The 14,135-nt window shown below is 43.6% G+C and overlaps 2 protein-coding genes across 11 annotated transcripts in view; one reads left to right on the top strand and one right to left on the bottom strand.

Annotated features, from left to right (window-relative positions):
• Window positions 1-23: 23 nt before the first annotated feature.
• LOC121598281 (UPF0518 protein AGAP011705) overlaps window positions 24-14,135 on the top strand; it is a 29,775-nt gene continuing 15,663 nt past the window's right edge. For 3 of the 10 annotated variants that reach the window (XM_041924890.1, XM_041924900.1, XM_041924899.1), the window contains exons 1-2: window positions 24-113; window positions 9,596-10,374. In XM_041924890.1, the coding sequence (XP_041780824.1) occupies window positions 10,144-10,374 (231 nt within the window). In that variant the 5' untranslated portion in view covers window positions 24-113; window positions 9,596-10,143. Of the gene's footprint in view, window positions 114-8,397; window positions 8,592-8,618; window positions 9,047-9,244; window positions 9,446-9,565; window positions 10,375-14,135 lie in introns of those variants that run through there. The other 7 variants (XM_041924893.1, XM_041924894.1, XM_041924896.1 and 4 more) reach the window with 7 other exon arrangements.
• On the bottom strand, window positions 2,165-5,669 carry LOC121598283. Its single transcript, XM_041924901.1, has 2 exons — window positions 4,060-5,669; window positions 2,165-3,963 (listed from the first exon to the last, which is right to left on the bottom strand). The coding sequence occupies exons 1-2, from the start codon at window positions 5,271-5,273 to the stop codon at window positions 3,591-3,593; spliced, it is 1,587 nt and encodes a 528-aa protein (XP_041780835.1). The 5' UTR covers window positions 5,274-5,669; the 3' UTR covers window positions 2,165-3,590.

Genomic DNA, 14,135 nt, shown 5'->3' on the forward strand with positions numbered 1-14,135 from the left:
GGCCTGCAGCAAACTTCGCCCGCACGGAAACGACTCAACCACGGTACTGGCACCACTCAAAGCTTTCGGGAGCTCCCGAAGCCTCCCCTAGGGCCGGTCTACTAACGCATCGGGTATGTAACGCCATCACACTCAGCCACTCACTTGTCAGCTTTGCATTTGTACATAAAGCCGATGGTCCATTATTTACCGCGGTTTTGTTTTTTTTTATCTCGTGACGTTAGTGTTTATGGTCGTTCGCCGGTTCAGCCGGGACGCCGGGTGTATCTGGCGAAGAAGTAGAAGAAATGACGCTACATTGGGTGTTTTTTTTTCGATTATTACATTCGCTTTCGCTAAGTGGCACAAGTGTTACTTTTCGGCATCGGTGTGTAACGGTGTAACGCTTTGCTCGCTGGGGCGAAGGGGGGGGGGGGCAACCGATCCCGGCATTATGAGGATGAGTACGATTGAAAAGCCTTATGCGAAGATCAGTTTTTAATTCTTTTAAATGCTTTTCATCGGGAAAATTTACAAATTATTCGACAAAACTTAAACTTTACCATGAAGAAAGAAAGTGAGGTAATGTGATACCTTAAATCGTATTTGTTTTTATTTTATTTCTTTTTTTTGCTTTCTTTTCCAAACGACTTTCATTTGGAAAAAGTATTCTAAAGGACACGTTTTAATTTTTCCTCCAATTTCCATACCACCAATCACCTTTTTCGAGCCACAAGGGGAATTAAAATCTGGGTCAAAGTCCGCAACAGCTCCCAAAAAAGAAAAAAAAACGCAGACTGAGAAAAAAGCCCCCCCCCCCCCTACGAAACTTTGCATTAACTTTTGGCCCATAAAGCAGGTGTAAATGAGGAGCAAAGTTGTACGTTTACAGTGTGGTACCATTTTTACTACAACGTTTTATTAATGCTTGTTGTTTGATCATTCAAACAAAATTTGAACATTTTAATGATTTTTTTTCTATTTAAATGATTTTCGTTATAAAAAGTAACATTTCAAAATTTGTGCAAAACATTCTTTGCAATGGCGGTAATGTCCTGTAACCGACTGTGTACCCCACCAGTGATTAACAAACACCCCGAGCAAAAACCGCCCAATTGACCCAGTCAAGCGAACCACGACGAAACCCCAATTGAAAAGAAAAGGGAAAGGGACTTCCCCTTCCCGGCCACCCGGCCAAAATTGCCAGTTTCCCTTCTAGTGGCCGGAAATTTTCCGGTCAGTCACACATCTGGTTCTGGTAGGGCGTCGGTGGGGTGTGGACTGTGTAAGTAACACGCGTCATTTACGCCTCGCAAGAAGCACCAAGCGTCTCCACCGTCTCTCACGTGCCACGGAGGAGCTCGGGGAAACTTTCACCCCTTTTATTTGCTGCTTCGTGATACGCGATATTTTATTATACGCTGTGGTTTTTTTTTTGCTTCCTCTTTGGTTCCATTTTGCTGAGCGAGTTTTTTTTGCTCTCGCCTATGTTTTGTTATTAGCAGGTAAGGGGGGAAGTACTTCCTTACACGTTTGAACAGAGCGAAGTTATCGTGTGTATTTGCTTATAACGTTACAACGATGTTATTCTTCTTCTTCTCCTCCTCCTTAATTCCTCCGATCCAGGTACGTGATAGTGTAACGAATCGCACCAAGATTAAACTGTGCCATTTGGGCGTAAAGTGGAACACTCGACAGTGATTATGTTGAGTACTGGCTTTCACATACTGTAACCACTTTTTTTTTGTTTGGTTCGTGTGTCGTTGCAGAAGGTTTGGCCGATAGCGCACCAAAATGGGGAAAAAGGGTGGGGTTTATTAATTATTTTGGTCCACCCCGTCCACCCACCCTATAATCGTGTTTGTCCGATTTGTGAAGCATTTAAATTGTGTGTACCGGAATACCGTCACCTGTAACCGACAGTACCGCTTGCCGGGGCCGGGTGCTTGTTTGTGCTACATAAACGCGCACAGCACGGCGTGAGAGAGCGTACAAAATGATGGATTTATGGTACACAAGAAATGATTAATTGTTGCACCGCTCTGTACGCCCTCGAAGTCGAATTTGTTCCACCAGCACATCGATACGTTACTAATTTTCCTGTACGGTTCGATCGTTTTTTTCGGATTGCGTCGCAAAATGGGAGCTTTTTCTTTGTAAATTAAACCTCAAACTCACCATTAATTGATACATCGTTTTTTTACGTTTTGTTTATTTCAAAAACTACCTATCCGATACGGGGGGGTGGTCGTTTTCGCTCACTCGTCGCCCTCTTTGTCCTGTGTGATTTTCTCCGCTTAATCTACTAAACATCATGAGCGCATTACATTACACATTTTACATATAAAATCGAGGGGGGGAGGTGCGGTGCACGGTGCGATTGGAACGGATTATGTACAACAGAAAAGGCCAAAAGTTAAAACAAATTCTAATCATTGCCTCAAAACATTTAGAAAATAGGCTCCATCACCTCCCAAAAACAAAACTCACTCAATGAGTTTGTCTGTGTGTTTCTTTAAAACGATAAACATAAAACACTACACTTTAAGTACAACTACGTATTACACAGCGCAAAAAGGAACACGACATTACGCGTCGATGGGGGGGGGGGGGTACAAAGGGGGAGTTTTGGTTGAGGGGTTGTCCTTTAGAGTATCAAGCTAAACTAAAAACTACGGCACAGAGGAACCGGTCAAAACATACGAATTGTAAAGAGTTCCGATTGGCAATAGAAATATTCGCTCCATTTAAAGCGTTCCGCTACGTACACCCACACACACACACACACACACACATTGCCACTAAGGTGCGTTTTGTGTTCGTTCCATTATACCCTTACCATAATTCTAAGTAGATTCATATTCAGCTTCTCTCTTTGCCGCCAAATATTAAAGGTCCCTTACATAGGGCGTACCTATCCATTGCCCACTGTATAAGTATATATTCATGTATATATATCATTTCCATAAACCACTTCATATGTGTACGTTTATGAGTCCTGTTTTGTTGTTTGTTTTATAATCTCTTTGTTTTAAGCAATTTCTTCTACGGCATTTTCCGCATATAATCTCACGTCCTTTGTTCTGGGACAACTTTTTTCATCGTTAATCTGCGCTAAAAAAATAAACTAAATCGTATTATATTACACCTGTCGCATGTACATATACCGATTTGCCTAACGGGAGCGTATATGAATGTATCGTTTCGTAAATAAAAATAGTTAATATCGCTTGTCCTACAGCACGGTACGCTGTAATGTCCTTTGAATTTAAAAACACTGTGCCGTCTCTACTACTATTAATGCCCTACCCACCTAAATCACTATAAAAGCATATGACGAGATACGTTCTGATACCCGAATGAGTGTGTATGTGTTCCTATTTGTGTATCCAAAAATTGCACGTTGGCACATAGCTTTCCGTGTATTTGTTTGTCTGCTGCTGCTACTAAGTATGCGTTTGTGTATCTGTCCGTTGTGTCTTTTCATGTAACGATTGCCCCGGCTCGGACCGACCGAGTTGCCAGGCAACCGCCCCCAAACGACGAGCACTTTAAAACAGTACCTATCCGTCCGGTAGCCAATAGCCTAGCCACTCCAGCTGTTCCAGTGGTCAGTGTTGCTGTTCCCTGCTGCCCGGTGGTAGACGGCCACCGACAACACCGCCACCACCGATCGTCGATTCTGCCACGGTTGCTAGCTGCACACTGACCGGACCCGTTGCTACCGGGCGCGCCCCATTCGTGATGTTGCAGCTGTTGTACATACTGCTGCTGGTGGTGCCGCTGTCACTGGCGCCACCGCTGGTGCCGTTTATCGTGGTTGTCGCCGTCGGTGTCATCGCCGTTGCCATGGGGACGCTCTGCATGTTGATCGTTCCGATGGCAAGGTTGGCGATGTTGTTGCTGGAAGTGGTCGCACTAATGCCCCCGTTCATCCCACTGAGTGCTGTACAGTTGGTGGCAGAGTTAGTCATAGCATTTGGCCTGAGGATAGAAGGACAGCAACAAAAAAAGGGGGGGGGGGGTGAAAAATCAACATACCAGTGAGCAAATTTGGTTGCATTGAGCCCGCCCACTTACACAAGCTGCACGTGGGAAACGTTCTTGAGGTGAGCGTTCACCGCCAGCGCGACCGAATCGTTCACCGACACCTGCAGATTCTCTTCCATCTTTTTCATCTTCTTGTTAAGGTACACCTTCAGCACCTCGTAGTGGTACTTGCAGCTGCCGTGCCGTTTCCGCTTCGACGAGATGGACGAGGCCCGCTCGAGCTCCTCGACCGCGCGCTGCAGCGCCGATTGATCCTCGAGCGACGAGCTCACCTGACCGCGGATCGACTGGAACTCTTCGCGCGTCACGAACGGCACCTCGAGCGACTCCATAAACTGATGCATCTCGTCGTAGTCCTTGCCGAGCTGCACCGTCCCCTTTACCAGCCGGTTCATCAGCTTGTTGTGGTGGATGTAGTTCTCCGACGAGCGCGTTATGATGGCGGCACACTTGCTGCACTTCATCGCGAACGTCGAGTAGCAGCCGCTGATGTACTCCTGGTACGGTTTCAGCAGCCCGCCCGGGCAGTGCTTCGAATGCATAAACTGCGAGTAGGCGGCCCACTGCAGAAAGTGGTCGATCTCGATGATGCGGTAACCCTTGAACTTTGGTATCTCGTCCGGATCCATGCCGTTCTGGGCGAGCGTTTGCTGCACCGGGTTCGGGCCGCACGCTATACCCTGCGTTGCTGCTGCTGCCGCCGCTGTCCCCATGCCGGTTCCGTGCGGGGTATTGCCGCCGGGCGCATTGGTCACGGTGGCGGTTGCGTTGCTTGTGGGTGTGCTTCCACCGGACGACTGCGGCACATCGATCGGTGCACTTCGCTTCGCGCTGCGGGCCGTCTTACTGCGCATCATTGCGTTGTGCTTTGCCGCCAGGCTGTTGCTGGTTTGGTTGTGGTACGACGTGCCGGCCCCGGTCGGTGACAAACCGGAGCTTTTCGTTGCAAATAGGCTACCATTCATGGGCTGTGGCTTTGGGAGGGTTGACAGTGGCGGCACTGGTCCAGGAGAAGTAGCAGCGGCGGCGGCGGCAGGAGCTGTGACACCGCTCGTCATTCCCAACCCACTGCACTGCTGCTGCGTGCCGGTCTGTGATGATTGCGAGGCTTGCGACGGGGCGAGTATGTTGGCGATCCCGTTCGCCAGTGCGCCGAGCGTGAGCTGTTCCTCGGCCGCCCTCTCCTGCATCTGCAGCTGGGCCTGCAGCGTCGATTCGTGTATCGATTTCCGTCGGGTCATCATTTTCGGCGGTTTCGATTTGGGCGCTTTCTTATTCGGGGCCACGTTCGCTGCGCGTTCCGTACCGGAGCGGGTGTGGAAGGTGGGCACCAATTACACCAGAGATTCCACAGCGTGCTGAAGGATACGGGAGTGGGGGTTGGCTGAAAAATGCTCTCCCACACACACACGCGCAAACACCACACGGTCGTTCGGTCGATTTTTGGGAGTTTTAGGTTACAATTAACGCACGACAACGGTTTATTGTTTTTGCACGTGAGTTGCTGACGGGTTTAGCAAAGGTGCACACTCGGTCCCCTGTCCATGTAGCAGGAACACGGTAATTTTCTTCTGCACAGCAATTTTCTCGTGTGTCGTCTTGCGAACATGAAAGAACGGGAGTAAAAAAAACCCAAACAAACAAACACATACATCAGTTGTTTTGCATTGAGTGTTTGGGGTGAGTTTTTCACCGGGTATACAATTCCTCGAACCAGGTGCTGAGATTCTGATGCATCCTGCTGTGTGTTTTAGCTGACTTGATCCATCGCAGGCTTTAAATGTAAAGAGAACACTTCACATTAAAAGTGAACAACAACAAATAGAAAAAAGGCATATAAAAATGATTTTTAAAAGAAATTGTTAACAGACACAATACGGAAAGAGCAAGGACACGGTATAAATGCACCTGTAGATAAGATAATCTTTATGAGGAGTATTTTCACAGGGTAACAATGTCATCCAGAAACGAGACTCCCAATTAACAAAACGAATTCCTTCTCTCCATTGTCATTCGATACATTTCATACGACATTTTCGGTAATTGTTTCGTTAATTCAAAACATTTTAAATTCAATTACAGTAGCTGATTATACGGAGGCGGAAAAAAGTTCAGTGTCATTTTGGTTCTTTTATGTTCATGTACAGTAGTTAAACCTGTATATATTTTTTTAATTTAAGTTATATTCTGCTAATGATTAATCGATTGATTAAAAGTGAATTTTAAGAGAAACCTATTGATTTTATGATTTTGAAATTTTTTGGCCCATTGCTATCTTGCTATCCTTTCCTTGAATTGTGTTTTGCCTAGCTTCCATCTAATTATAACCTATATACCCTTCTAACTTTCCGACCACAATCCTATAAGAATGATCGTGTGATTAGATAAATGCTTCAGTGCTGGTGGATTACATTTGAGTTTAGTATTTAAACAATCGTATCGCTCTAGCTCTAGCGATGCATAACTTCAATGCGAAATCATACAACTGTACAGGGAGAAGGAGAAAGTTCTCAAATCGAAGAAAGTTCCACTGTGTAGCTATCTCACCACTAGCTTTTTTTGCCATTTTTCGAATTGTGGGTTTTTTTATTGTGGGGCTTAATTTCGGTCTTTTTAAAAGCATAACTCACTCATTACATTATTTTGTCATTTGTAATCTTCATTCATTTATAGATATTTTACCATGGCTATTTGGAATACAATTTATTTCATCAAAAATATAGATAGTACAGCGCACTCCCTACCAGCATTAAACGGCTTTGAAGGCATTCAGAAGGCATTTAAGGCCTTAGTCGCCTTAGAAGGCGAATAAAGATTTCAACCGAAACTTTCACGGCTGTAACGGGTTCTCTTCGAAATCTTTCAACTTTTTGATTCAAGGAGAACAGATAGCTTGCCGCCATCTTAGTTTGTTTATATACTGAATTTGCACCTGTACCAATGTAACTGCCAAATAGAGCAGTGACAACGCTTTTGGTTCCGAACCGAGAAAGCGTGTGTTCAAATCCAGATTTTTATGATCTTTTTTCTGCGTTTATTTCTTTTTAAATTATTTTTTTCTTACTATAATTACTTGAAACAAAATTTATGTGAAGCGAAATTAAAATAATACCTTTTAAAAAAACATAATAATTACACTATGTTCACCGTTCATTATCAGGATGGGAGAAATATGTATCTCATTTTTCCTTTTATTTTAGTTATCGAAATGAGTTTGATATATTATTACCTTTCAATGAGTTGGTATTTAACAACCGAATAATGTAGACCATCTTTAATAAAGTGAAATAGCTCAGAGCTTAACGCAAGAGAACATACAGGGTTTTCCATTCCAATTAACAACTGTCCACAGTCAACTAGCAATCCTCGATTTGAAAAACACGATTGTCTACCACTTACAAACAAGTCAAGCCGTTTTTGGTACACTGTCCATTTCAATTTCACAATTGTCGTCTTCGAAAACACACGTCTGATGCGGCACGGGTTGTTTTGGTTTTGGCTGGAACGTGTATCACTTGTGTATAAGAATTGAACCACGCTGTAAACAGGTCTTGATTGAATATGAGAATATGGAAAAGTTAAGCAATATGGACATGCTAAGCAGTTTTATCATTTGGTTTACGTTATTCTTAGAGCGTTACAGTTTTTAAGTTATTTTGGGACGTTGTAATTTTTTTTCATTTGCTACCAGTAAAAGCACGGATTAATGTAAAAATTTTTGCATTGTATTAAAAATTAAAATATATATAAAACTGCCTAACATGGCCATGTTGCTCAGCTTTCCCAACTTCAAGTGATACACGTTCCAGCCAAAACCAAAACAACCCGTGCCGCATCTGACGTGTGTTTTCGAAGACGACAATTGTGAAATTGAAATGGACAGTGTACCAAAAACGGCTTGGCTTGTTTGTAAGTGGTAGACAATCGTGTTTTTCAAATCGAGGATTGCTAGTTGACTGTGAACAGTTGTTAATTGGAATGGAAAACCCTGTAACACGTAAATCGTGCTATCGAATCTCACGCTCATATCTGGGAACACTACAACAGTGCAGTGCTGAAGACGCTTGTAAGGTTTTCTTTTGACAGTTGCAATTTCAAATTTCAAATTAAAAGCGAAATTTTTCATTGACATATTTCAAAGGCATTTAATTACTGCTAAATGCACTGCTGATCGCCTTCAATTCGCCGGCGATTACAAGGCGATTAGAAGGCATTTAACGGAAATTTGCGGCTAGGGCTTCTACTAGCCCTCCAAAAAACATCGTTTCCCCGTAATCACCTATTTGACAGTTGAGGAACCCTTGCCCGTTTGCTTCCCGTCAAAACAGTTTTGCTCTTTGGGTAAATGTCAAGCGCGCAGTTGGGGGACACGGGTTTCGCTCGCTGTCAGGTACAGTCGATCAAATCGCGAAAGAAACTTGGGCAGCAATGAGCTACCGTGCCACCGTCGCGCAGGAAAAAAGTCGTCGCATTTGTTCCGTTCCTTTGCAGCCCTGGTGAAAATAAGGGAAAAAGAAAGCATAGTTCCGTAATAGGTGCATCCCACAACCAACTGGTACGAGGTAATACCGCGATAGGATAAAGTGTGTACTCTCGTTGTTGCGAAGGCGGAGACGTCTGTGTGTGTGTCTGTGGTTGTGTTTTTTTTTGCTATGTGTCGTGTAGGAGAAAGCAAATGCCCTAATCGGGGTTTGTTTTGGAGGGTGTAAATCGTTCATTTCAGTGTTTTCTGTTACGTGCTGCGTTACCGTGTTGTGCATTTTATGGGCAAAAGTAACACAACCTCTGTGGGGGGAGGGTGGACCCAACCCCCAATTTGCACGCGCACTACGCCTTTTCCATCAATCGAGCTGACCTAATCTCCCGTCTCCCCCAAGGATGATGACGAAACACACAAGATCGTGGTGTGTGAAGGGAAAAGAATTTATCGTGCAAGGCCAGATCTGGTCGTTTGATGTGCTTAGAGAGATGGTGGGGAGGTTGGGTGTGTACCACGCTCAAGTGTGCGTTTGATTGAGTAAGTGTGTGCGCGCGCGTGCGACCGTATGTTTTTTTTTCTCAATTGTTGTGCTGTGTTCCCCATTAACATCAACCCCTCTCGCCATTAATAAAGAGAAGAAAAATAAAACACACATGTCCCCCTTGGTGTGTTGGTGCAGACAAACGGTGCACACAAGTAACGGGAATGTTGTTTTTTCTTCTTCTTTTTCTTTAGTTGTACTGTGAATGACAAGAGCGAAAAGTGCATACGCAGCGGAATGCACTGCGGAAGCGCGTGTTTTTCTTGCATTAGCGTACGCAGAGCGCACATTTGCATTGTATTCTAATGCGCACTGCGTTTCAGACACCTGCACAAAATCATCCCACAACGTCTGCTGCGCGATCTGCGCCGTGTTTCGCCGCCGTGCGTTTGTGTGTATGTATGCGTGTGTGTAGAAGTGTGATCCAAGTTGGCCTCCCGTTTCCTTTTTAAATGGTTCTAAAAGCGCGTGTTTATGAAATTAATTCATATGTATTGAGTAGAATGTTTCTTTAGTTCCCGGCTTTTTGTTTTCTTCTTCTGCAGACCGTTCTCCAACAACGTCCTACAGTGTAAATGTGATGTCTCATCCGTGTGCTGCTAACGGTGGTGGGGTTTGTTATTAAACGATTCTATCCCCTCCCGCACACTCCCACTCCGGATGGCTGCCGGATGATGGATTAGAGAGTGTTCGGTTCTTGCGCTTTGTGTGCCACCTGTGTGCCGTTGTGTGTATCATGGCATTGTCCATATACGATCCGAATCCGAGTGTACAGCGCAGTGGAGTGTGAGTGAGTAAGTTCAAAAATTCGAACGGGACCCGAGCCGGAAACGGCAAACCAACCACCTTGTCCGCGCACCATCACCGTCAGCGTTTGAAAAAAAGAATACTGTGTGGTCGGACGATTCGAGAAACAACTACCCCGAGTTTCAAAAAAGGAAGCACCCGCTAGCGGAACGGCACAAGACAACACGAGAAGGAAACCCGCGAGCGAAAGAAAGAAAACAAACGTTATATGCTTTACTAAAACAGCGACGACAGAGGAGAGGTACGATAAAAAAAACAGCAGCAGCAACACAACACCACCAACAAAATGAGCTGGTTACGATCGAGCCCGCTGCGGCAAAGTTTCAGCAAAAGCGGCAACAACAGCAACAACAACGGCAGTGGCAGCGCGAATGACCGTTCGCGTTCCGGTGCCGGGGGCGGTGGGCTGTCGTCGGTGATTCGCCCGTTCGATGCAACCGAGTGCGATCCGAAGGCCTGCTACGACAGTTTCTGCATCCACTGGCAGCAGGCGTACGAGATCATACAGCGGTCCGAGGTAAGGAGCTATGTATTGCATTTGAAAACTTTAAACGGTTTATGTTTGTCTTTTGCGTTTGGTTTTAGGAAATTGTAAAGAAGAAGTATAGCGTATTAAAGCAGGGGAATTGCAAACCAAGCAAAAAGCAGAAGTAAATCCATCGGACGTAATAGACTTGGTTGTTCTATCCCTTCTGTCGTTCGACTTATCCGTTATCCTTTAGAAGACGGATGAGTAAATGCGATTTGCAGTCCGCTTGGTCAAGTTTGAATTTTGAAACACTGGACCAGAAGAGTCAATTAGCTGCGCATTACTGATAATTCTGCAATATTTATTTCCTTTTCCAAACAAAATTGCATATAGAAGAGTAGAACGAGTGTTGAAGTAATGGCGCAGGTGTGTCCCGCAAGGACTGGATGAATTATCATCTGCCATCCAGACCTTTGGCAAGGACCAGTAACGACTGACTATATAGTTTGTTGCACCAAAGAAACGTAGACAATGCCTTGAACGCTGTTTTGGCAACTCATCTGTGTTTGACTTTAACATTGTCATACAGAAATGAATCATTGCTAGGTGCAATCAGACTCAGTGACGTTTGAAAGTTGTGTCTTATTTTGGTTGTTGCATTTACAGTAATGACAGTCTGGCATATCTTTCAAAAGAGTTGTATGATAGCAGATAAAAATGTTATCGCTGGACTTTCCAATACAGTTATCATGATCATCATATCAAAAAGAGTATTGATTGTGATATGGACGATTTATATGAGACTTATGAGACTTTTATCGCGTCATTGTGTAACTGGTGGTATCGAGGGTAGAATCGGCCGGGAATCATTACTCATTGGACTTTGTAAGAGTCCATGCGTTTTTTTTCTGTATACCATCGGGACATACAGAACAAAGTTTCGAAACGTTTATAAATATATATAGGAGATTCTTATAGGTTTATAAGAATATAGGAGGATAAATCCATTATTGATATCTAAGAAGAAGAAGAACTAGAACACATGATGAAATTGATTTCATGCTATTGCCGTTAAGTTCTCAACAAACGCCATGGGTTCAAATTTCGTCATACTGCATTGCAGTGAAACCAACACCAAGTCACAAAGTGCCAAACCCATCAGGGGCTGGGGCAGGTCTAGACTAGGTAATCGTTTTTGCACATACAGAAGAAAAGCCGATATTTTGACCTTTATTGGTGTATAATTCTCTCCAGGGAAAAGGCGAAAAGGGTGGGCTTTGCCCAGTTGAAAGGTTAAACTATTATGATCACACACCTTGTCACATACATCTGATCGAGTTAGTTACGAACATTGTCACTTTTAAGAAATTTTAACCAAATCAAATATGTATTTTAGAATCAATCCTATTGATGTGATCGTTACTTTCACTTCCATTTTGCAAGATTTTATAGTATTGTTGGAAGTATTGATTAATGTGCATTATGCTGTACATTTCTTCCATAAAAACAAAACCACCTTATTATTATGGTCCGTACCATTGACCATTAAAGGTGAAGAAAGTAAATGAAGTAATACACATTTACAGTAAAACTCCTCCGCCATCAGACGCACGTATTTGATTACGTATTTTATTGATACCTTTAATTAATAGCACTCAAGAAGAAGTTACCGCTATTTAAGACACGCCCGGTATTAAAACCCCTTAGGGAAGGTAAAAACAAAGGTGTTTCCTTCCGTTTTCACTTAAATTCCAATTTGGCGCACTTTATTATCGCTTACTACCGGTGGGAGAGCGCGTCAAAAAAACCTGCCCCGCCCCATCCCCCAGGCACTTTTAATGCTTTCCCTGCGTCCATGCGTTTGGTATGCCGCGTGTCAATCAAAATCGTTTCGCGGCAACCAATCCCTCTCGATCCACGTGGGACCGGTGCGCGTTTTTGTCTTAAGTTGGGTTTTCCGTCCTGAGATTGATTCCTCGCCTACTTTGAGGGGTGCACACGAGTGAGAGAGAGAGAGAGAAAGGAGCGGGCAAAGTAGCCTTTAGCAGCCACCAAACAGCAAACAACATTCACCAAATGCCATCTCAACAACGTGGTGTGCGGTGTGCGCGTGGTCTTCGCGGTTCGTTGATCTCGGCACTGCTGCAGCAACAACAACCGCAAAAAAAGCCCTACACCACACACACACACCTGCTCCGTTACTTTCATCGACAGTTTTGTGCGTCGCATCGTCAACCTCGTCGTCGTCGTCGTCGCCCATCCGTCCGATATGTGGATGTTGGAACGCGAATGCACCACACGAACCGGCATAATGCGAATGTGATGCGATAGTGATGCGATTCCTCCCCGCTGGCCCGGTCCCCCCTCTCAGTACACTTTCCTGTGCGCCACATTTTTGCGCTTTCTGATTGCGATTTTTCCAATGCTGTCTGTGTGTGTATTGGCTGGCGCGTTTGTTTTAACGGCGCGTTGTTGCTACGAAACCCAGCCAAACTTGTTTGCCACATTTGTTCCGGTCGAGCATGTTGGCTATGTGCCTTCATTTTTTTTTTGTTTTGCTTTCCCCCTGGTCCGGGGGCTTATCGTTTCGCGGCGTAAGACGTTGCGTAAACAATCCAGTTCCGAATCCGGATTAGCGTAACACAAATGCCGCACTGGAAGGACCGGTACCGTTGACACTGGGCACCGGTTGGGGTCAAAGAGGGAGGGGGAGCCATGCGTTCGTTGTTACTTGGTAAAGATTACGATAAGAATGCTGTGTGGCTGCTTCCGTACGGGGAATTACTTTGTTGCAAATAATATTCTTTTACTATTGCAATCAGTTCCCTAAAGGCGATGTTTGTGGTGTGTTGTAAACAAAAAGAAAAAAATATAATTATGTCCTTTTCATACATTTCAAAACAAATTGTATGTAATCTATCTAACAAATATGTTTTTTTCACGTTAATAACAAAAGTCCACCTTCTTTTCATGTTTTGCTATTTTTTGTTTATCCTTTTTTTCTTCTTTTGTTTCCTGGTGCTTGTCTATTCCTTCCTGTTGTTTATTTGCTCTTTCTTATCTCTTCTTTTGATATTATCATGAATGCATTTTTAAGTTTTTACTTTATTTTTCATCTTTTTCCTTGATACGTTAAGTATTTAATATTTTCTTAAGCTCTTTACGTTTTCTCTTGAATCTTTTGATGCTGTGATGTCATATAATTTGAACAATTTTTTTTTCTGCTTTTATATCATGTTTCATTTGATTAGCTTGTTTTATTCGATCATTTGTAAAATAGATAACCGTTTAAAAGTTTTTAAACCCAGCTAAGTTTTTCATTCTATTCAATTTGATGGCTGCAAAATTCAATATATAATTCATAACATTTCTGTGGAAGAATTTATTCTTGAATTTTTCTGGAATGGAAGTGTTAGAGGTCGAGACTCAGGCTTTCGAGACTCAATTCATTATACCACGTAGCCTAATAGTCAGTCAAATCCTTGTGCTACGGGGAGACGGTCCATTCTGGGCTTGAACCCATGACGGGCATGTCATTGAGTCGTTCGGTTTGACGACTGTACCACGTGACCGCCCTGCGAGAGGTCGATAATAATGTAACTTAAAATTACTATTTCTCATATGAAAGTTTCATCTAATTGTTGTAACATCTCGTTTTAATGATGTCATCAGAACGAGGTTCAGACTTAGATTGCATTTTTACAATATATTGTAAATTATTTCAATATTAAACGCCTGTAAACCCGAAATGTAAAGCAAAACCTTTATTAATTTCGACAATAGTTTACCAGCCTTTCCTCTGGACGTTA

Source organism: Anopheles merus, chromosome 3L, assembly GCF_017562075.2.
Source record: "Anopheles merus strain MAF chromosome 3L, AmerM5.1, whole genome shotgun sequence".
Classification (NCBI taxonomy): domain Eukaryota; kingdom Metazoa; phylum Arthropoda; class Insecta; order Diptera; family Culicidae; genus Anopheles; species Anopheles merus.

What these genes read in the sequence shown, in the direction of transcription:
- LOC121598283 (XM_041924901.1), bottom strand. Translation starts at nt 5,273, where the DNA reads ATGATGACCCGACGGAAATCGATACACGAATCGACGCTGCAGGCCCAG. An exon ending in GTTTCCCACGTGCAGCTTGT is followed by an intron (nt 3,964 to 4,059) that starts GTAAGTGGGCGG and finishes TTCTATCCTCAG; the next exon opens with GCCAAATGCTATGACTAACT.